Source organism: Amyelois transitella, chromosome 25, assembly GCF_032362555.1.
Source record: "Amyelois transitella isolate CPQ chromosome 25, ilAmyTran1.1, whole genome shotgun sequence".
NCBI lineage: Eukaryota > Metazoa > Arthropoda > Insecta > Lepidoptera > Pyralidae > Amyelois > Amyelois transitella.
Window position 1 is genome coordinate 5,449,198 of NC_083528.1, and position 25,312 is coordinate 5,474,509.

At 31.0% G+C, this 25,312-nt stretch overlaps 1 protein-coding gene across 1 annotated transcript in view; it reads left to right on the plus strand.

Annotated features, from left to right (window-relative positions):
- The window catches only part of LOC106143478 (zinc finger and BTB domain-containing protein 24), a 55,439-nt gene that overhangs the window by 1,156 nt on the left and 28,971 nt on the right, over positions 1-25,312 (plus strand). The window contains exons 2-4 of the mRNA XM_060951594.1: positions 1,409-1,474; positions 2,427-2,516; positions 4,141-4,233. Of these exons, the coding sequence (XP_060807577.1) occupies positions 1,409-1,474; positions 2,427-2,516; positions 4,141-4,233 (249 nt within the window). The remainder of the gene's footprint in view (positions 1-1,408; positions 1,475-2,426; positions 2,517-4,140; positions 4,234-25,312) is intronic.

A 25,312-nucleotide genomic window follows, 5' to 3' on the forward strand; every position in this document is an offset into this window, starting at 1 on the left:
TTTGTTAACACAAGAAAGGGTTAAGGGCCTTGACTCCCAACTTATTATTAAATCGTTTTTGTCCTTATGTCGCATCCGGTCTTACAAAGCGTATGTAAATTACAATAATCTGTGATAATTCTATTATTTCGGTATTAACCCTTGATCAACTTGTCGACGCTACTTACAATTTTTGTTCCTTTTTCTTGTTTTCTTTCAACGCACAAATGTTTGTTTTGAGCATATGGCTCCTGATTATTTTATTCATGACGAGCCGGTCAACGAATACTGTTATTTTGAACTAATATTTATCTACCCTTTTCGTTGACGTGTAATTTCAAAATTATTTGTGTAATGGCCAAAATAAACTGTCTCTCTGCTTATGAAACGAACAATCAATAGTAGTTACAAATAACATTTCTTATGAAACAATTCTTGGAGTTTCTAATTCAAATTTAAAAATAGAAGGAGGAAGAATATTACTTTTTAAATTAGTTTCGGATTCGCTCACCTTGCATTTGTCTATTTCCCACGGCGGGCCGGATTAGGGCGTTCATTGTGATATTATTTTTTTAATATTTTTTTTCTCCGCGCTTTGTTTCACGAAGGGGTGTTGACAGTTATTTGTTGCTGCGAATCTGTTCTCATTTCAATTTTTTGTTTTAAATTTGTGTTTGTATAACGAACCGGTTTTGGCGGCGTTCGTGTTTCGTATTCATTCGATTTTTTTTCCCAAATTGAGATTTAACGGTTCAACGCTGTCGAGTAGTTGCTCTTTTGTGGTTACAGTTTTTATAAATGACGGTTAATTAAAATTTGATTTATTAATATTTTCCTGTTTATGAAGTTGAGTCGAGGGTTTGCAATCAAAATATGCTCAAATAATATTGCATTAAAATATCTCTCTTTTAGATTTAAAAATTTAGTTACTTACAATATGCTTTGCTTGTATGCATTTAGGTTCATGGAGTATTTTTGAATTACCTGAGTTTCTAAATACATAGGCCTAAAATTAACTGTACCAAGAGCACTACTAAGTTTAGTGTGTTTAGTTTGTAAAATAATAATTATAGATATGCATTTAGGTAAGTACTTACAATGGCAAAAAAAGTGTTTTATTCAATTTAGAATTCTCAGGGCTTACTTAAGTCATAAAAAAACATTCAAAGATGAGATACAATAAATTTATTTGTCAGAACATGTGAACCAATAAATGCATTTAAGATGTCAAAATTAAAGTAGTAATAAATTTTAACAATTAAGTAGGTATATGAACCGAATGTATTTTTCAATTTAAAGAAATATAAATTATCTGCAAAAGGCTGAAAGCTAGACTAGATTCTAGTAAAATAATTTAAATCGTGAACCGTGAAATTCATATAGCTATCTCTTTTTCATGCTGGTCGCTGCGTGCGTTGGAACGGGACAGCAGCAACAGCAATCACCGTCTGCCGACTCTACGATGAGCGAAAGATCTTTGGTACCATTTGCGCTGGTAAATTTACTGTCTACACTCAGTAATGTCGATGTAAATAATATTTATTAACTTTTCAATGTCATGTTTCGTGTGTTTTAATTTTTTTTATTTTTATTCTCGAATGCCCGTTTCATTTCACCGCTGCATAAAGACTTTTCGAAAATTATTCTATTTAACTTTTTTCTTTTCTTGGATTCTAATCGGTTCTATTTTCAATTTATGATTTTTTATGTTTGAATTTTATTTTTGAACTGCATGAGCACGTGTACTGAGAATCTAATTCATGGTAACGGTATGTTTATTTATTTTTGTTTAAAAAAAAACTAGATGTTTGTTAGCTTAGTAAATGCACAATTTTCAAGTTAAGCTTTGTAATTAGGTATGTAGTATGTTTAAGGAAAATGGGAAATTGATTTTTGAATTCTCCTTGAATTAGTTTAAAAAATTAAAAAAAGGATTTACTACTTTGTGATCGGTATAGTATGGTATGATTTTAAATGCATCTACATTGCATTATTTTTGAATTGCAAAATTACTAATACTTTGTAACATATTATGGAACCTTATAACAATTTAAGGTAACTGTTTTACATCTAGCTTGTTTGATGGTTATTAAATAGCCAATGGAATTTATGAAGGTTTCTTATAGCGACGCTAACTACTAAAATAAATAAGTACATGAACTCAAAACGTCTAATATATTTTCAGACGTCACAATATTCACTTAAAGTTAAAAATCAGTTCACGTGCATAAATTCTGGTCATATTGCCTAATAGTATAAAAGTAGGTATGTTCAAATACTTTTTCAAACGTCATAAATCGTCTAACTATTGTAACCGGCCATAATCGGAGCAGTATGAATTTCAAAAGCAACACACCGAATCGAAAATCACTTTCCCAAACAATCTAAAACCGTTAAAGTAAACATTACCGGTTTTTCCTAAATAACATACGTTTCGTTTCACGCAGCCTCAACAATCGCCGACTGGGGACGGCCCGATCGACCGCAACATGTTGCCATTCGCATTGGTAAATTTCCTGAATAGCCTGAATATCGATGTAATTATTTCTTTTACTTTTCCCATCACTAGTTGCGTGGTACTATGGAAACTCATTGTGATGTAGAACCGATTTAATTGATAATGCATTTGGCATAGATCTACCTATTGATATTAGTTTGTTCATTCAATTTGTGGGACTACATAATTACTTAACTTACTATCATGTACTTACGAAACATGACAAAGTACCTTAATCATATTTATTTCTAACGTACTTAAAAGAAATAGAAAAATGGTTTATTTGTGATTTTATATACTTAGAAATGTTAAAAAATGCAAGTAGTAGTTCAGTAATAACATCTCTTTTGATATTAGTTATTTTTTCATATAAATATACCTACTTTTATCTTTAATATTTTTATTTCTTAAATAAATCTTCTACTAGCCAGTACTTTTATACTTCTTAACTACTAACCTTACCATGTTTATATTTTAATATCTTAAAACTGGTTGCACTAATATGAAAATCATTCATAAAAATAGATAAGTGTATAATATTTAAGTACTGACAAAATATTACATAGTTGGAAAAATAATAAAAGCATACTAAAAATATTTCCGTATAAAGTTATTGTAGTAAAATGAAACCAATTTTTGAAACATTAATTTTATTGCTCGTAGATAATTATAAAATACAATGTTATGTACAGGACTTGTTTAGAAACGAATGAGTTTCCGTTATCACGCATGTAGTATTCAAGAGTGAGCTTTATCATATCGTATTTTAAACCTAATTTTGCATGCCACCCTATTTTATATTCAAACCAATATTTTTTACCATATTTATTTAAAGAAAAATTTTCAAATATTTTTTTTTATACGAAAAAACATAGGTATCTTAAGATTTCAAATGTAAATGAATTTGAAGTCTAAGTCTAAGTTAAATCTTGTCTTTAAAAATTACCTGTTTTCTCGATAAAGCTCTTTAGAAGTAGGTATATCCTTTTTTATATCCATAGTAATGTAGTTAGTGCAAAGAAAGAATATTTTAATAGCATTTAAAAACGATTACATCATGTGTTACTCATACTATTATAGTGTCATGGCTACATGCTTGTAGTATAAATTTACTAATTTGAATTGAAATAACTACAACTAACTCCATTTATCAACTAATTTTTGTCTGTGCTTTATCTTTTGTGGCTGTTTATTTTATATATATATATATATTATTATACTTTCGATATTTATAAGTCTCAAAATTGCTTCAAACACATTTTAACCACTACATTTTACTATAGATAATAATGACACATTTAAAAACTAAAATTTTATTCCAAGATTAATTTCAACAGTTTTCCTCGTTTAGTTTTTTCGAGTTCGTATAAAATCAGAATTTAGAAACGAGATAGATTGAAATTGAATTTGAAGTTTACAAGCGTAGCGTACTGGCATGTAAACTTTCATATAAATTATAGCATATGTGTTATTCTATTGTTAAAGCTGTATTACTCTAAACTGTTCCATTAAATTCGTTCAGAATAATACAAATATACATTATCCAAAACTTTTGACCATGACATTAAACCTATCAGTAGGTATAATAAAAAACGAAAATTAGTATGACTTCTATAAAATGGAATAAATATATTACTAATGAAAGTCTATTTCGTTCCATGCAGCAACAAGCGAGGTCCGGGCAAAGCATCAGCGAGCGAACTCTAGAAGAATGCTGGTCTACACTTCAGCGAGTGAGTTGGCATCTGTTTCAATGCGTATTGTTATCTTCCAAAAGTAGGGGACACAAGGCGGCGGCTGCGTTCCAAAATCAAATTCGAAATTGACGGGAATAAAAAATAGTCAATTTTGTTTTTAATAATTGTTAACTGCCAGAGGCTAAAGTCATTACTTTTTAAAATAAAAAAAAAATACTTAATAATAAGTATAGGTTAATTTAAAGATATTGCTAAAACGCAGCCGTCAAATCGTGTCTACCTAATCATTGGGGTATTGGTTTCTAACCAATTACTCGTATTTTAATTTTAAGGTGAGTTCTAATTTTAATTATTTTCTGTAGCCATAGATTTTTTTACGCAATTTTATTAAGATTTTATCGCAAGCTGTGGGTGGCAAAGGAAATACAGATAGGGATTTTTACGCAGGAAGTTTGAAACTATAAAATATCTAGGTTGCAATCTATGCATATTCATTAAGTAGAAACATTTTCGCATAGTCGATCAAGATACGGTGCCAGGGGTGTGTTAACAATTTATTTAATCGCGGATCTTCGGCCGATTTACTTTTTTTTTCCTTTTTTTTATTCCGGTGCTGGCACAAGCACCAGCTGCGTACAGGTGCCGTATGCTGTATGACCCAGGAAGCAATTGCTGTACTTAGTATGTTTGCGAAACATCTGCATATTGCAAAGAAACGAAAAATACTGGCCATTTCATTTGTGTTTATTTATTCTTTTTTCTTTTAACTTATTCCGTTTCATATCAAGTCAACAATTGTATAGGAATAGTTATTACGTGTTAATTAATAACGAGCTTAAAATTTTAAAAAATAATTTGGAACGCGTATTTATGAACAACAAAATATGATAATGTGCGGCCTCATTCTAGATTTATAAAGAAATTTGAAATAAATCTTGCATGAAATAAAATCATCAAATATTTTATAAAACATACACACAAACTCAAATTCTACTTTACTGTGCATAATGGGTAGACAAAGCCCTAATGAATAGGTAAAAACGTTAACCATAATTCATTATCACATCTCACAATCCTAGTTAGATTCGAACTTCGAACACCATAGACAAACATTAAAGGGAACAAAAAACCGCCAGTACAGGTGGTTGAAAAAATAAAAACAGCCCGCACGCCGGAGCGGAAAAGCATTCGGTTAAAAAAGTGTACTCTTTTTACGGAATCGAGTACTTGATCTTTTGAGGTTCGAAACAGAACACAAATCTATGGATAGGATGTTTTTGTTTTTCTTAGAAAATACAATATATTGTACTTTCCAGTAATAATATACTCTCCAGTATAATATTTTATGTTTCAATTAATATTATATAGGTAATTTAACAACTCTGCTTAACCAATTTTACATATATTATTATTATAATTTTCCATTATCTGTGGCATCGTAAATCATCAGTTCAGGTTACTAATGAAGTTATTAAATCTAAACACAAATATCCTTCCGGTATGATTATTACCATGATGTGTAGATATTATTCACATTGGAATAGAAAAAAAATAAAAGCCTAACTGCTTCTCCACGTTCTTTTTAGTCTATAACAAAAGTTTTCGATCGAAAAAAATCTCGCATTTGCATGTCGATCGCAATGAATTTATCGTTATTACAATGAGATTTATTATAGTGCCGCTTTTCGAAAAAATACGCCGAAAATGACTGCATTCGAAATTTAAAATTCAAATTGCAATTGTTCTTACGTTCGAAATTGAGACGATTTTGACGTTCGATGTTTGTCCGAGACATGTGTTCTGATGTTCTTTTTTCGAATTCTGTTTCTGCGTACGTGGCAGTACAGAAACGAAACGGTTTTATATTTTTTCGACATTCGCTTATAGTAAATCAATTCTGCTTTGTCTTACTTTTTGTGTCGGCGTTTCTGTTATAAATATTGTTTAAAAAATGTTTTTAATGATGTACGAAGCACTTTAAAGTCATATATTATTTTATGTCTGGCCGAAAATAATATCAGAACTTTTTTAAGCAAAGGGTAGCAAAGATAATGAAATTGTTTTTTTAAAACGAATTCGACTGTAACATCTTGTAACAAGTATCTAGGGAGGTTGGGGGAGAGAGCGGTAATTATGAAAAGTGTCCGAGGCGAGAGGAAAAATTGTCCGGGAGAGGACGTTTAAAAAAAGTGGTTTAATGACCGAAAGGCTTTTAAACTTAATAGGTTTGGAAATTCTCTCCTCTTTTCTTTTGCCAGACGATATTTTATATGGAATTAGTTGTCTTTATTAAGTTAAATGTTTGAATCTGATGTATTTATGCTAGGTTTTTAAAAATAAAATGAGTATCTCTTTTGAAAATCTTTTTGATAGCGGTTGCTGTTAGGATAATGTAATGTTGTTTTTCAATTTACTGTGTGTGAAATAGTGTTATAAAAATGAGTTTTATTATAGGTATACAGACCAATAAAAAATTTAAAAGTTACATTTTCTCCTGACAAAATCTAGGACATAAGTACCTTTCTTATCCTATATGATATTATTAGTTATAACTAAAATAAAATAAAAATAAAAAAATTCCAAAGACTCATTTATAAAAAAAATGCCACTAATAACTCTTAAACGAGCTCTTAAAAATAAATATTACATAATTTTTAACGTCCCCTCTTTAACGCCGGTTCCCGCGACGATTTTTCTTACTTTTCCCAATCTTGTTTCATTTCCTTCTACCCCTTTTGGCCGTATTCATAGCTGTGACTGTGATTATTTTGCATTTATATAATTTGAAATATAATTATAATTAATGACTGTTTTGTGTTGGATGTTTTATTTTTAATATATGTAAGTACTTATTTATTATCAATATTTTTTTTTATTTTTTGTAATGCCAATTTTTATATTATCCGCATAGTGTATACATAATAACAAAGATAAACTATTGCCATGTGATATCCGGCATTTTAGAATAAATCCATATTTCTTATACCTACATGTAGAAAAAGGCGACTAAGGGTTATACTTATAAAATTGGTATTTCTCTAGTAGACGATGGAATTCAAATAGTGAAATGTTTTCACTTTAAATGTGAAATCATACTATTTGAATATCATCATAAATATAAAGCCATACAGCTGAATGTGGTCTTCCTATTCTTTTCGAGACTGTTGGCTATGTGTATGTATAAACTACAAATAAGTCCTGGACGCAGGTGGGCTCAGGACATACCTGCGCCATCTTGCCTTGAAGGGTACCCAAAACCACGTGGAAGATTTTTTTTAAAGAACACACAGGCAAATATATTTATCCTTTAGTATCTACATGGTAAATAGAGCCAACAATCTTAAAAATACTGAAAGGCTACGTTCAGTACTACGGCTTAATGATAGAATTGAGATTTTTTGTGTGTGACGACTATAAATACGGCACCCGTTAACCGTCTCACCGACATACTCTCCTCTTACTTTTTTCCCGCAGTACCTTACCGCTCGGAAACGGTTTTTTGGAAGAAACTTGTAAATTTATTTCGCAATTAGCGGTCCAGCGGCAACATTATTAGAAAACTTCTTTACTCTTAGTGCTCGTAATATTCTTTTTTCGTCACCTGCTCGCGACCGCTGAATATTTTATTTTGTTTCTTTTTTTTTTATAACGCAAAGTTTTTTTAATAAAAACGCAGTTTCAGGTTAAGTGTGAAAAGTTGTTGGAAATTTTTTACTAGTTTGTATTCGAGTTTTAGAGTACTTAATCTACTCTAACTTTAAATTTTGATGGTTTATAAATGTTATGAAAAATGTATTACAAATAGGTTGTCACTATTTACATTATAAATAAATGAGTATTTCCAACTTTCCTTTTTTTCGTATAGAATGGAACTTTTATTTTGAACTCTAAAAATAAATCAAAAACATGAAATTATTTATTTTTAATAACAAGTACCTATGTTTTATGCGAGTAATTAGATAGGTAGTAAGATAACAAAAAAATATAGTATATCATAATAAAATCATAAAAAGAAAGATACAGCTGATTAGTAGGTAGGTACTTACACAACAATTTTCACAAACATACAAATTGGCGGGAAAACGTCTCCGGGGGTCGGAATAAGAGAAAAACTCGGTAAAAATTAGATTTCTTCATGGACGGTGACCAAGTAATCTTGATACCTGCTCAAATATTATTACAGAATATCAGGAATCGTTGATGTTTTCATTATTTTTTATTATTACTAATATTTATTTATAAACCTTGAAGTTACAACAGGTGAACTTAAATACTAAAAGAATTATATTAGTCAACATTTTGGAAATACAAACATTTGTCAATTTGATGCACACATATAGCACCTTAACGTGATGTCTAATCCCTTAGAGTAGACAAAAATAATGATCAGAAGACTTGAACGCTGCGTTTAGCTAGATACTAATTATTAACTGATTCTGGAATGCCTAAAACCTCGCTTAAATGTAATTTACGATTGTATCTTGTGTTAAATTTAAGATCTATTACAATGGGACTGACATGTCTTTAAGACAAAAGTCCTTTATCTAAATAAAGATTAAAAAAAAAAAAAGAAAGGAGGAATAATCTACATCTTTTCACTTACCGCGATCCTTTAATAATTAATTACTTTTCATTTTACTTTAGAATAAATTTATTCTGACCTTTCATCAAAAAGTTTTGAACAATATACATAACAAAAATTATACAAAACTAACACAAAAATTTACCAAGTATCAAATTCATTTAGTCGTCGTAGCACGAAGCTAATGGCTTGTACTAGAGAGTAAAAAAGATGGCGACGGCAGGAGATAAAAATTAGCTGAAATTAAAAGAAGCTAACGAACGCCATTCTTTCCGTGCAACGTCTACTAATTTTTGCCTGATTCGCGACATCATATTTAAATGTTATTAATACTAATAGCGGGCGAAAATATAATACATGTAGGTAGGCATACAAATCCCCTCTTTTTTTCAATGTCTGATTTTTTTGAATATTTTTACGTCTACACTAAGCACAGAAAGTGTAGGTAATTTTACCTTTAGGTATATATTTTTTGTATTTTGACCTAGCCAAACGACCGTTTACCACAACGTTGATTTAATAAATGTTTTTAACAAGGCCTAAACCTCTCAAAGCTGCCATAAATAAATAGTAAATAGATAGAAATTTTACTTTTTATTATTTTAAAGGTATAAGTTATCTGTCACTATCTTTAGGCCACTTTTGTATTTAAGCCTTCTGACTTTTGTCTTTTTTACGCTCTTATAAAGACAAAATAATAATATAATAGAAATCAGATGTCAAAATATGAAAAATGGATGCTATATCAATCCTAACTAAACCTCGATACAATACGCTTGTCTTCTCTTTAAGAATTCATAAGAAAATGTCGTATATTTGATGCACTGTCATACGAATAGACCGGGATCGTAGCTTCAATATTTTAGTTCAATATTTTTAGACGTATGTAAATACTTACCTTGATAAATCGGTTTTATCAAGGTAAGTATACGCAGACTAAATGTAATATCGAGGGTTACCTCATCCCGCAGGTTCAGGTTCGTTACAGGTGATTAGGGGATATGTATGCATTTTTTAATATAATAATTTAAGTGCGTTTGACCTCACTCTGCTTAAAAGCAAGATTTCATGGAGATCTGTTCAGTGGTTTTAAAGTGAAAAACGGACAATCAAACACACTTTCACATTAATAATATTAGTGTGGATAGATAACCAAACTTTCAACTGAGTTTGGTAAACTTGTATCGAGATCCCGGTCTATGTTAAGGCCACTTCTTTGTACAGCACTCTTCAATAGACGAACATAATTTATTAATACTATTGTCATTTCAATCAAAAATGACGTGTTTTGAAACAACATATCAGGAAATTGTAGAACGTAAAAACAATTAAAGGAATTTTGTTTTATACTAACTAGCTATAGCGTGGGGTTTCGCTACCTTTGGAATTTTTAAAAAAAGTAGTTATATTGCCGCTACTGATAGATTTAGTCTGTCTCTGTGCCAAATTACATCATAATCGGTTTAGTATATTTTTTTTATTTACAAACAAAAAATTGATACTAATAATTATGGGTTTAATAATAAACTGTGTTCTTTGGTATATTTGCCTGGTTTTCTTTCGTCCATAAGGTTGACATAAATATAAAATAAAAAAAGAACATAAAAAATCTCATGTCCTGAGACAATACGTACTAAAGTCTAGCCATAAAAACGATATTTATTCTAGGCCAACGAAACAAACTATAAAAAAATGTTTATTCTCAAACGAGCAACAATTTAACATAAATGTCGCTTTATGTACAAATTTCTTTCTTGTTGTTTAATTTATATTTTTTTAAATTATTTTATACATCATACACAAAATTAGATTAACATTAAAACGTCATATAGTAAAGAATAAAAAAGCAAATAAAATACAGACCTCCACTTGTGACTATTAATATATTGCTTCACATTTATCAATCTCTTAATTGTAGTAAAAATTATACAATTACAAACATTTGATGTAAGTTCGTGGGTTCAGGGTAACTTTTTAAAAGTCTCCTAATTCTAAGGATATTGACAATTGAGATTCGATTACAAAAAAATACGCGAGTAAAAGATGACAACGGAATAAAAAAAATCATTAAAATAAAAAATTACTTACAACAAAAAAAAAAAATCTAAAAGTGGGAAATTAACGACAACATACGTGGTCATAATTTCACCTTAGTGTCGCTAAACCTGTTATTTAACCCTTTTGTCGCTTAGTTGGCCGATCGGAACTATAGAGTAAGAATAGCTTTAACTTTGGAGTGCGCAATGACTTAATTGACTGTCAATTTATTGCTTACTTGCTGAGCCCAGCCACGCGTTACTATTCAGTACCTTTGCGGCAGTTCTGTAATTATAATATAAACCATCCTATTTTATTGTAAGACTAAATTTGATTACATTCACTAGAGTAACGCGAGTTTGCCATGCCTATATTTTTATAAAAATAAATTATTAAAAGAATGTATTTTTATCGATAGTGGTCAAATTTATTTTAATCTAATAACGTTTTGTGAAAATCAATTGTGTAAAAATGTAAAAATTAGTAAATAATAATAAAACATTTTCATACACTCTTAAGCGAATAAATTAATTACGATACAATTAACACTATTAGTATAGGTATTGTGTATTTTGTGGGCCCTGGTAATAAGGAATTTAAATATGCATAGAGATATGTATGAGTACATATTATATAAATACTATATCACATCTTTTTCTTTAAGATACTACACTACATAGTATATTTAATATTTATTCTAAGGTTTGCCAAGACTATGGTTTCGAAGGGGACACTTTTTACGCCAAATAACGTATTTTTGCAACAGACAAAAAAAACAATTAAGTAATTTTACGCATACTTAACTGGCTAACTCACTAATTAACTGTGAACTGTTTTTATAACCGCCTATTGCGATCTGTTTAGACATGCATAGTGATTTTTCTATATCTTTTGTAGCACAATTTTTTTTTAAAATTTATTGTCTTTGAACGAGCAAAAGTAAAAAAATTAAAATCTCAGTTAGCTTTATGATTTAATAATGGAATAAATATTCAGAGCTGATAGCAGTTTCTTAGTCTAACGCCTAACAGAATCAAAATTTTACAAGCTTCTTATATTGATTTTGTTAATACTTGATGAAGTTACAATCTGCATAAAAAGTTTTTTTTTTCACAAAAAGAGTAAAAGAATACATTAACTTTGTGTTAAATATACGCACAATGACATTGTTAGCCATTTGGATATAAAATTTAATATGATTAATTTGTATATCTGCTTGTTCTATCTGTGTTCAAACCACTTATTACTGAGCTAATCTTGATAAAACAATGCACGTACTAAGTTGAAAGGATTAACGACATTTTTATAAGAGAACGAGTCATTGTCATGCACCAAATAATAATATAATGACATTGCCTTTTGGCTAAATAAGTCTAGATTCAGTGTGCGATTTTTCTAAAACATTTTAATAATACGCATCAACTTTATGCTTATCATATTAAAATAATATACTGAATATATCTGGATTTATGAATTTTTCTTAGGAACAAAAATTACTGATCCTGATTTAATCAAATATAAATAATAATAATGAAATTTAACACAGAGATAAATGGGAATAACAATAAACCGTTAGCTTGCCTTATTGAAATACCAATTTAGAGATCAAACCAGTACCAGAAGACCATTTTTCAATTCTTTCTCATTCCAAACTTTTTTTAAATATTTATACGCAAAACATCATCGTCATTTTAGCCGTGGGATATCCACCGCTGATATAGACATAGCCTAGCCTCTTCAATGACATCAACATCATCCCCATAATTTTAAATTAAAAAACAGCACATCGGTATTCCCCACAACTATGAAAGCAAGCTAAATATTTTTCCAGATATAGAAATCAACTTTCTACGCTCACCTCAGTTGACCCACTGACATTTACTTTTTATAGTTAACGATCCAGTAAATAACATTTTTTCATAGCTACATAAAAATACTCCTAATAAATAGATTGATTTCAACAAAACCTATTTGCAACAAAAAAAAAATTTAAACATAAAAACATTCGTAAATCAAATATTTTTTTACGACTGGCATTACACCACTTTCTAGGCTTGATTAAAAAAATAAAAAAGTAAGACCACCTACGATAGAGGTTTAAAAAAAGTATATATCCTTTATTCCTCTAGAAAGTGGATGAGGCGAGTTGTAAAAACGGACTTGGAAAAAATGCTGGATCGGCCGAGAGCGCAATGAAAAACTGCATGTATAGGCCTCTCTTTCGCACGCAAGCTATCGCATATACTGGTGAAACAATCTTGGTACTTTCACGACAATGGAGATATTGTACAGACTGTTTAGACAAATTAATTAAAACGTTAAATTTATTATTGTTGGCTTTTATAAAAAAATATAACATTTTTCCACACATAGCCTTCCTCTTCTTGATTCTTTGAAGTTCCTTTTTTGTTGTTTTTGTTGAGATATTATCAGGAAATTTAAAATAAATTTTAGTTATTTAGGCGTTATACTGAGATGTAAAGATTAAATGAAATTCGTCATTTCAGCACGTAGTTACAACTACATTATTGGATCTTATTTTATTCCTTATTCTCATTAACAAATATTTTGAAAATTACTAGAGCAGTCTATTAGTCGGAGACATGTATAATCTTTATTGTAAACTTTTCCTACCTATAAAGTTCTTACCTTGAACTAGCTTTAGTGGACTTGTCGCAAAGACACTACTTAACAATCAGACTTCATAAATAGTTTTTCATTACGTAATACAAGTACCAAGATGTTTCTATTCAGCACGCGAGCCTCAAACTAAGGAACCGCGCGGGTATAACTGACTATAATAAAAAACTTAGCAAGTACCTACATATAAGTGCATTACGATGCCATACTAACTCTACAACTATAGTACTTATAAACAGAACGCCTACGGCCCACGGCCTGAGTGCACAGCAATTTTTTGCCGCATACAGACATTTGAAAAATACATTCTAGCAAAACAGACTTCTTTTGCGCCGTATAATTAAAAAAAAAACGCGCCTTAAGTTATTATTTTGAAATTTTACGTGTTCTAAATTGAAACGTCGGTGACGTAATAAGCGTTTGAATTCTGAATTGTAGTGCTAGTGTTGTGATTTTTTTTCACGGTGTGAGATGAGAGGCACAGATATTCTTAGTGAAGGATACCATAGTGACACATGCAGATGCAGGTACTTACCTCTTTAATTGACTCTATGATTGGATTGTCTGTGGTTGCTCGTAAGTAGGAAGATTGGTATCAAATTATAGTAACTATATACTATATATACGAACTTTGTAACTTTAGTTTGTCACGTAGGATTTTTGTATACGGATGTGTAAGTAATACTATAAGTTAACTTTTTCTGGTCCCTTTTTGAAATTCAATATAAATAGATAGTTTTGTCTGCTTTATTTGTTTAAAGGTTAGTTGTTTTTTTCTTTTATAATTGGTCAATGGCAAATTTGGTCTGGTTATTAAGTTAGGTTTAAGTGAGGTTGTTCACACATTTTGTAACATTTAGAGTTGGAAAGTGACAGATTTTCTAATAGCAACAGTTTTGAACAAAGAAAAATCTCTTTTAAGTCACGTTTATCTCTAGCACAAGATTCGGAAGGCAGCGTTTGAATGGCCTTTATGTTATGTTAAAATTGAGACTCGAAGACAGATACTAGTTGGCATTTCATCCCAAGTTAAAATGTGATTCCCTTGATCGCCTATTACAATTGCGGCGGGAAAAGAAGTCATTGGCACATACTTTGTTTTGTTTTCGCTTCGCTATTGTTACCGAAAAAGTCAAATATTACGTTAACTGTAACCTGTTCTTTTTTATTTTTGCCGTGTGGTTCCCGGCACCAATAAAGAAATCTATCATTAAGCCAAAAAGCTCAATGTGGCCTATCAGTCTTTTCAAGACCGTTGGCTCTGTCTACCCCACAAGGGATATAGACGTTATTATATGTATGTATGTATGTAATGTACTGTAGCCAATGTTAGGGTGCAATTAACACTTAGTTGCTGCACAAAGACAATAATTATTAAATTTTATTATATGTTTAAAAGCGTAGAGTACCACCTCTACCAGTCTACCAACCAACAACAGATAGATAGATAATAATTATTATATTTTCAAAATAAAACTGCTCTTTTTAATTACAAGAATAATGTCACATAAAAGGAAAACCATGGTGTGGTTAAAAATACCTTTATACAAATATTTCAAAATAAATAAATAAGAGAATTTAATTACATAGCTAAGTTCATTATTTAATTTTTAAAAAAATTGTCATAAGAATAATAAGGAGCAACACAAATTACATAAAGATTTTTTAAATTTAAATTACAGTAAGTGCATATAAAAAATATAAGCAATATTTATTTATGTAGGTATTTATCAATAATAAATTTGAAAACTTGAGTTCACAATACAAATAAAATGTTCAATTTTAAGACAATTGTTTTTTTATATTTTGGGATGAAACAAAATTGTTGTCAAAATTACGTGGTTAATATATTACATATAGGTGTGTGCGCTATATTATACATACATTTTTTTTAAATCTTTTATATATTTATAAGTCTCTGTCCTTTCCGTAAGATATAATTCTGTATCAGTGCCTACTGGCAATGAGAAGAGCGATATATTTGTTTACTTTGTATTAAAAATAAACTTCTTTTGTGCGTATCTCAAGATTGTCAAGGCTACCCTTTTAAGAAATAATTTCTGCGTTAAAATTGACTAAGGCAAAAAGGAATAAATCTAACATAATTTTTAAGAGGAAAGATTAATAGTATTATATTTAAGTATTATACCCTTAGTTGAGATATACACAGATTAACTAAATATTAACTAAATAGGCTACTTTAAAAAAAATATATGGAAGTGAAGACCCACCTCATAAGTTCAATAACTTTTGAAACAGTTTAAAATTTAAATGAAAAGTTTTGTTTGTTTTATAATGTTTATGATTATAAAGTCTACTTTCTAAAAAATATTATAAAAGAAACTTTAATGTAGTTTGTTAACAATTTTAAATCATGATAATTCGAAAAAGTATGCAATGATTGTGGCATAGCAAGTAGAAAGATGCGCCTAAGTTTCCGTGTAAGAGCCGTGTTTTTATTATTAATAGTTTTTTATGTAAATTAAGTTTAACAGAATGTTTCAACAATGAAAATGAGATTCCCATAAACAGTGACAAATGGTCCATCGCTATTTAGAAGAATCCCAATATTTATAAAACTTTGCAATTTTATAAGTTTCAAAAATATTAAAAAAATACCAAAAAAGAAACAGTATGGAAATTAAATTAAAAAAAAAAAACAATACACTAACATTCCTAAGCGCAATTCAAGCAAGACGTCAAATGCCGATCCTGAAAATGACCAACAATTAAAAGTAATAAATTGTATAGTTACATACACACACACATACACATTGTTGTGGTAGGTCAAGAATCCGCGCACACACACTAGCAAAGTTTAAAAACACGAAGAGAGCAATGCACGCAGAAACACACGGTATCAGTTTTCGCAAATAAACACGCCTTTTATTATGCTGTAATTAAAAACCACTTTTTATAATGGAATTACGTCACATTTTGCCTACTGCAGCTACTTGGAATCTAACATTACATTATTTGCAAGCGAAATATTACATAGTCTAATTAATAGCACTGACATTTCCATTTATGAAATGTTAAAAAGGAATAATGTTGAAAATTTCAAAAATAGAACGCGCAAATGCAGGACCTAAAAAGAGAATAATATTTCTTCCGTTTGTCTAAACTCGTTCAGCGCACGCGCGACGCTTGCGTGTGGGCGTTAGTATCTCTGTGTGTGTAAACTTATGTACGTGATCCCGTCGCGACCTACAAACGCGTGTGTGTGCGTGATGCGTACGCGCAAACTCTTGTCTTAGGTTAGGGAGGTGAGCGACCTCTCTCGTTTTGCGCGAAGTCCATTTATTTTTATTATGGCCCAACACGTGGACCGCCATCGACAGATACAACGCTTTTATTATCTTCCTCCCTTTGAAATTTACGACGCAACTCCTTTCAATTGAAAAACGTTGTTCAAAGTTCAAATTCTGCCTTCAATTTTTCAATATCAGTGCGCCAAAACGTAATTAAATTGATTAACAAACAATCGAACGCATTTCCTATACGAATGAATACGTTTAAAAATGGAATCGATTGCGTATTGTCGAATCGATAAAAATGCAAGTTCGACGTCCGTGATCGTGACCTGCGCACGCATGAATTGTGTATGAACTCCACTGTGTGATTTTCAAATTGGCGGGAATCAATGCGTAGAGAATTGGAGGAGGTATTTGTTTTCAAAATTCGAATATGTTGACTATTCGAATTAAAAAAACAAACAAATAATAAGTACTTAATGAATAATAACGCAATGGCGTTATTTCATTTCAAGAAAATTTGTAAAAAACCATAAAACAAGAAATAGTTTCTTATATTTTTAAGGTTAAAGTTAATAAAAAGTTAATAATAAACTCATCAAGAGTAATTTATGCATCAAATGTTAACATTTATAAGTTTTTTTTTTTTGGTATGCAAGGTAAATGTGTCCTGCACATCCAACTGTTCTTATTATTGTCTATTTTTATCAATATTACAATAATATTTGTAGCCGTTGTAAATTATTTAGGTTATAATTAACAACTATATAATACCTATATTACAGTCTGAAGAATAAAATTACAAGGGAAAAGAAATTTGAACTTTTATGAAAAGATAACATAAAAAAATAATTCGTTTTTGTTATTTTGTAATTGAAAAACACAGATAAATAAAAAAACGTCCAGAAAAGTTAAAATAAAAATATCAGCTATATTGTTATTAGCAAGAAAAAATGTAGGTATTATATTATAAATACTTTCCTATTATAATACATATCTAACACATTTTTTCCAAGTATATGTATTAATTTAAAAACTTCGTTTAAATACATATTATTATGCAAGGAAATTTATAACTTTTTCCATACAAAAAATATGATATTCTTTTTGTACTTTCATGTTATCGATGCTTTACATAGATCTCAGAATAATGTTTTTGAAATAGGCGCCCGTTGAAGTCCCCCATTTTAATATGGAATAGAAACCGTGCTAAAGGAACTGAAAAACATAAATTTTTGATCAAAACTATTTATTTTTTTAAAACATATTTACACCTCTTACAAATAATGTGTTAAGAAACTTGGGATTATTTTTTTAAGCTTTACAACCCGTCACTATATACATATTTTAGATTTAGATTAAATCTCATTTCCAATATTAAGTTAGTTCAACCTAACTTTTAAGTCTTATGATTTGTGGCACTGTCTACTCCGTAAGGGATAAAGACGTAATGTATGTGTGTGTATGAAAATCTAGGCTATTTCATTATGAAAAAACGTAGTTATAAAAGTAAGTCTTTTGAAATATAATTCCTAAGTTCAATGACCTGTGATACCTACAATGATAGTGTCCTTTGTATTTCTTATCAGTAGCCCTGAAGGTGCGTTAGCCCTTTTGAGGTCTTAGCCATTGACATCGATTTTTATTGCATTTTTAATTTATATATTTTTTTATTCACATTTCTTGTTTTTTTATACATGAGTTCTTATTTTAATAAAATACGTCTAAAAACTTAAGCTATACCATACATATTATGTAGTGTGTTGTGTATAATAATTAATATAGATTTTGAAGATTTGAGGTTGAAGATTTCATTCAATTCATCAGTTGAGTTCATGGATCATTTTCGAAGATATTTACCAATCCTTAAATTATAATAACATTGTTTGAGTTTAAAAAAAACAGAATCTCTATGAATAATTGTTGTATTGAAATCGGTTTAGAGTTAGGAAATATTTTAATACTTCTACCTTTGATCGAAATGTACCATTGATTTCTTAAATTAATTATCGTGATGTTAAAGCAGTTTTAATACAAAAACAGTCAGAAAAGCTTCTTAAAATAGCAATAATTTCGATGTTAAAATACAATTTTCCCATATTATGCAAATACGTTGTCGGTAGCCCGTCTCCTGCATAAAACATGCTTATAAAAATAATATATTACATAATATAAAAATGCGCAACACATTTCTCCGATAAGCTCTATTAGGTATTGCGTCATCGACAAAGAGACATACATGAACTTCTGTAGACACACATACATACACACACAAATATATGCAACTACCTATAGTCTACAGTATACTGATTTTTATAACAGAAAGGCTCAGAAAGGCCTCTTACTTATTCTTATGTCATTTTGTGTTATATTAACAGTTTAATGTCAGCACAGAATATCTAATTGATAGTTATGTCAAAAACGTTATTAAATATAAAAATAATTATTATTTTCTTTTTGTACGGGTATGGGTACGTGTAACCTGAAATAAAAGTATTTTTTTTTTAAATATGCATGTCAATGGTGTATTTTTTTCTTATATTTGTATACTTATTTTTTTATTATACAAATAAGTGCTTAGTTAGCACAATACTTCATACTTTAGTATGAAGTATTATCTACAAATCGATTGAATCAAATATAAAACTCTAGCAGGTGCAAAAAAAACTTAACTTAACTTTTTTTAACGAAATTAATTCTTTGCTGAATGTTTCTTTGAAGACATTTTCTACTAACCATTATTTTCTTAAACTACATTACATATAATAAAAATTCTTCCTGCTTCATCTTTGGCACTGAATCCCGTACATGTTAGTGAGGGTAAAGTTAGGTTAGTGTGCGTGCTATCACGGAAAGAAATGAGGTTATCTGAATGCGCCTGTCATTGTCTGGCTGGATGCGATTCATAGAGAAAAAGCGTGCAGTGGTTTTAATAAAAAAAATTTTTTTTTATTAATAAAGAGACTTTAAAGTTTTTAATATTATAATAGGTACCGTAACCATTTGAGATGGAAAAGGATGTTAAACGACATTACTCACCGTAATATTGGAATAAATATATCTATTATTTCTTTCTTCTTACATATTGACTGGCAGGGTAGAAAAATGGTAGTAAAAAATAATATGTGCTTGCTGCTACTCTTCTCTTGCAAATTTTTAAAGAATTAAGGCATAATCTTATCACGTTTGACTTCTTTCAAAGTCGATGATTTAGCAATCTCTTTTATATCAATTTTAATCAAGTTAACGGATCACAGCAATACATTAAAAAAAAAAATATTTTTATTTGTTTCACAATAAAAACATTTGCCTTTTTGGCTCTGTTTATTCCGTAAAGAATAAATACGTGTATAAAACAATTTTTTGTTGACTTCCATATTTCAAAGTAGCGCATATCTTTGTTAAAGTATATTTTTTTTTTAATTTGCCATCTCTATCCATACTTAATCTACACACATCCGCACACATGCGCAGTCGCTCCGTTTGTTGACATAGGTCAGTGTCGGCGATGCATTTTTTATTACTCCAGTTCCTTTTGTAGGTGTGACTTGGTATTCTTCTGGTATTATTACAAAAGTCAGTCTGTTCAGAAGATTTTAAGGCGGTTTTTACAAATAGCGCGATTAATTTGTCTCGACTCGATTGTCATTGGTATTAGTCAGTTTCCGGGATGAAAGGTACCCTTTGTCTATCTCTCTCTCTTTCATCTTTGCGCATTCCCAGTTGCACCCTCTATTTATAATGCTTCGGGACCTGGCGGGACCTTTTGTTCATCTCAGTATTCCTAATTATGTGAATGCGAAATATTACGAGGATTGGTTAAATAAACACGCTTTCCCATTTAGGAACATTATAAATATCCACCCGATGGCAAATTCATTAAATTTTTGCTAAAATTTCTATTGCACTTCACTATTTTGTTTTTGTTTGGTTATCTGCCATTAAAACATTTGTAGATTTACTGTGAAATGAAGATAAAAAATATTTACTTTTGTCGAGAAAATTATAGAAATCATGTACTAAAATAAGTTTAAAAACAAAGTATTTCTAAAGCAACATTTATTAAAAGCCAGTGTTTGTAAAGAAATAGCGATAGTGTCGCCACCTATCACGATGGGATTGTAAAAAGTTAGGTCGCGCAAAATGCCAACATTCTTTGGCATTTCGTTCTCTGTTCGCATTTAGATTTTTGTGACAAATGTTAAATAGATAACTTAATTTACATACATCCATATAAATAAATATAATCACGTTTTTATCCTTTACGGCGTAGACAGAGCCAACACCCTCGTAAAGACTGAATTTCCACCTTCAGCTGTATGGCTTAATAATGGAATTTGGATTAAAATAGTGAGAGGTTGCTAGACCATCGCATAAAATAAGAGTTTCAATTTTATTTGCCTTGCCCTTGATTGATTTTTACAATCTGCACAGTAAGCCAATTAATTGGCATACACTACGTATAAAAACAATAAATATACTGTACAGAAAAAAAAACATAAAAAAACTCTTCATAGGTATTTTGTTTCTCTCTAATCGAAATCCTTGAGGTTATTTTTAGTTTAATGCTTAAACAATAAACATATTTGAAAATAAAATTGATTTTATAAATGCCAATTATCAGCAAAACGATTCGTCTAATGTTTTAAATTGTTTTAAACAATATTTGTATAATAATCAAACCGTCACGAGAGGACAAACATATTGAACACTAATCGTTATATCAAATACTTAGTGATAACAGCATGCCAAGGTTTCATGATAGATAACACGCGCTTCGGGGTGACAGAGTAAAAGAATACACGATTTTCTTAAGCATACATACATAAATACATAAAATCACGCCTCTTTCCCGGAGGGGTAGGCAGAGACTACCTCTTTCCACTTGTCACGATCTCTGCATATTTCCTTCGCTTCATCCACATTCATAACTCTCTTCATGCAAGCTCGGTGGTTTCGGGTACTTTTGACCTGACCCTTTACCAGGACGTCCTTAATTTGATCAAGCATATTTCTTATATTTAAGAGCTAACTCTTTTTGTTTGTTTTGGACTACACGCATTTCCTAAACATACTTAAATTTAGTTAACTCTTCTCGGTGGAGTTAAGTGGAGCGTCCTCAATTTATCTCTTTTCTGTCACACTTGGAATTCTTCTTTTAGAACTAGTATCCTGTCACAATTTGAATCTCAATTCAATCATTAAGCCACACAGCTGAACGTAGCCTTTGAGTCTTCTCTAGATTGTGGGCTCTGTCTTCCTCGTAATGGATATGTTCTTCTTAGTCGAACACTCTTGTCAGAGTGGTCGTGGTTGTGCAGACGAGGTAATGTAATGTATATAGATGACATTATATGCATGTCTGAACCTCAATTCCATCACAGTCGACCTAATCGTGACCTCTAGTTGTCTAATTTCTTCGTCTACCCCGCAAGGGATATAGACGTGACATATGTATGTATGTATGTATGTAAAAATATTGTTTACGGCGACTTTCTTAGTGCAAGGTTGCATTTATTTAAAGACGAGATGCGATGAGTAACGCTAACCTTGAATTTATAAATACTGTTTTGAATGCATTTTTTTTCCATTCGCATTAACGACATGTCGTAGGAGGCGATTTAGGACAAAAACTAAATTTTGAATTTTCAAGGTGGCTTGGCGGGCATCACACCCACACATATATCACGTCTTAATACCAAAGGGGGTAGGCAGAGTCAACAGCCACAAGACTAGAACACTTCATGCGTGCATCATACTTTGTCGTAGCGACGATATAGCACCTACAAAACCTTTTCATTTGACACATTCACAGGCACTTACAATACTTATATAACTTAATTTCTATAAAACTTCTTGGATTTTGTAAAAGATAAGTAAGGGAATAGCCGCATATTTGTCTAGTGTAAGCTTCCATGCTGGTATGGTGGCGACGGGAGAACATAGTGTGTAAAAGTCGATTAAGGGATAGGCTTTCACACTAAAAAGAATAGGACTACTCCATCTCTTTCCCATGGATGTCGTAAAATTCGACTAAGGGATAGGCTTTTAAACTTGGGATTCTTCAACCTGTCACTATTTGAATCTCAATTCCATCATTAAACCGTACAGCTGAACATGGCCTTGATGTTTTTCTAGACTTCTTCTTCTTTCTGTCTATCTTCTGAGGTCTAATAAAACGTGATATATCTGTTTCGCTTCGACTTATAAATCCCATATTGCATAGTTCACAAACGTATCATTCACGAAATATCAATAATAAAAAAAAGATAATAATCAGTTATCAATTTAATTGCTTTTGTCGTAGTAACCCCTTTTTAAAAACGTTTAATAACGGTTAACCGGAAAGTGATAACTTGTTAATTGTTAGTTAAGTATACACCTGTTTTATTAAAAGTGTATGAAGTCAGTACTGTTAATTATAGTTCCGATGAGTGACTTTTTACGGATAGTAAATCCCGCCTCGACCATGTAACAATGACTATTTTCAAAGTTATCTATGTAGTACATACATACATACATATGATCACGTCTATATCCCAAGCGGGGTAGACAGAGCCACCAGTCTTGAATAGACTGATAGGCCACGCTCAGCTGTTTGGCTTAGTGATAGAATTGAGATTCAAATAGTGACAGGTTGCTAGCCCATCGCCTAAAAGAGGAATCCCAAGTTTATAAGCCTATCCCTTAGTCGCCTTTTACGACATCCGTGGGAAAGAGATGGAGTGGTCCTATTCTTTTTTGCAATGGTGCCGGGAACCACACGGCACTATTTATGTAGTACATTAGTTTCAATACTAACCGATGCTCTTATGGTGAGGGAAAACATGATGAGGAAACCTGCTCATTCAGGTAAGTGGATGTGTAACCATGATCGATCCTATACGGGTTTGGTTCCCCTGCAAAGGTTGCGGAGGTCAGATGGGAGTCGCTTCGTATAAAAATCTGACTTACCCATTTCTACTTTGTGGTCATTGCAAAAACAAGACTCTGCCTACCCCTGTTAAAGACAACGCCTATAAATCATTAGCTATATACAATAAATTCCGTTTCGAGATAAAATAATCTAAAATTGCAAGTTTATGAGTTACGGCCGTGCAGATGGACTGAGCGTGCCTCATCGCTGACCCACTTTGCACAAAGAAAGGTACTTAAATAAGCGCATCTTTATAAATGGCATAAAAATATGAGTCAAGGGTATTGTATTGAGTCACCGTACTTTACAGAATTAGAAAAAATAACCAACTTCAAAAGTGGAGTATATTCGTCTCGTCTTTATCTATAGTAGTATCTATAGTATATACCTATAGTAGACAGAGCTAACAATCTCGCAAAGACTGAAAGACTGAATTATGCTGGACTCGGGATTCAAAAAGTGACAGGTACCTAGCCCATCGCCTACAAGTAGAATTCCAAGTTTATTGGCCTATCCCTCAGTCGCCTTTTACGACGTCCATGCAAAGCATATGGAGTGGTCCTATTCTAAAAGCATATTTGGCACTCTCACAAATTACTACATCAAACCAAAACGTACACTTTACAGCCGAGTAAAGGGGTTCTGTAAAAAAAAATTTAATCATAAAACGACACCGTGTTAATGAGCGATAAAAAAGTCTTGTTCAACAAGCCTCGCGTCCGCTCTGTTTTCTTAATAGAGCTATAATACTCCCGTCCTGTTAGGGTTTCACCAAATTGACTGTACTTTTTAAGCTAGTAATTTTTGATGGGGATCTTTTAAGGACACTGTACCTATTGTAGCATTTTTAAATTTATTTTTAGTTCGTTTGACTGAAGTTGATGTTGTCGAAAAGAAAGCTACAGTGCAGTTTGTTAACGCTTCTTCTGCGCTGACGCTTTGGAACCGGCAGTAAACTCAGTTTTAAGTAATTTATTTGACGTCAACCAATGTTGTGAAAACAAAAGATATGACAATTATTAAGTTATATTAAAGTGTCCTATAAAGATGAATAAAAGTTTTAAATTTGAGTTTGTTTGTTTGTATATATTTTATTGCAAATAACAAATTTATAGATATATGACAAAAACAATAATTCACAACGGTGGAGTCAATCTGAAAGGGGTAGTCAGAGCCAATGGTCACAAGACTTTGAAGTCACGCTTAAGTGAAAATGGCCTTATGTTCAAACTGAAATTCAGAAATAGTGACGGGCCACCTCTGGTAGCCCTTTGCCTGAAAAAAGATTTTTATGTTTAAGTTTTTAATACAAGTTTATAACTCCCTAAAATAATGTTTTCAATCTATCAGGAAGAGAAAGGAGGCTATCTAAAAAGGATTTTCTTAAATTCCCACGGGAACGATGTCTCATCCAAAAGCTAGTTTCAAATATAAACCAAATCAGATACGTCAAAGTAACCCGACATCATTACACATCAAAAACATAAATTCTTTGCAATTTCTTAGTTGCGTGATACGCCGTCTAGGTCTACTTTCTAACACGCGTGAAAGGGCTGTAATGGCGGGCAGGGAAATTAGGACACTGTTTTTGGGCACATACAATTTAAATTCGAATTTGAAACAAAGAACAATTTTAGTGACTAATTGAGGAGGAAGGACTCCATAAAACTCTTTCTCGAAGGGAAATGCAGAGTAAATCTTCTTGCCACG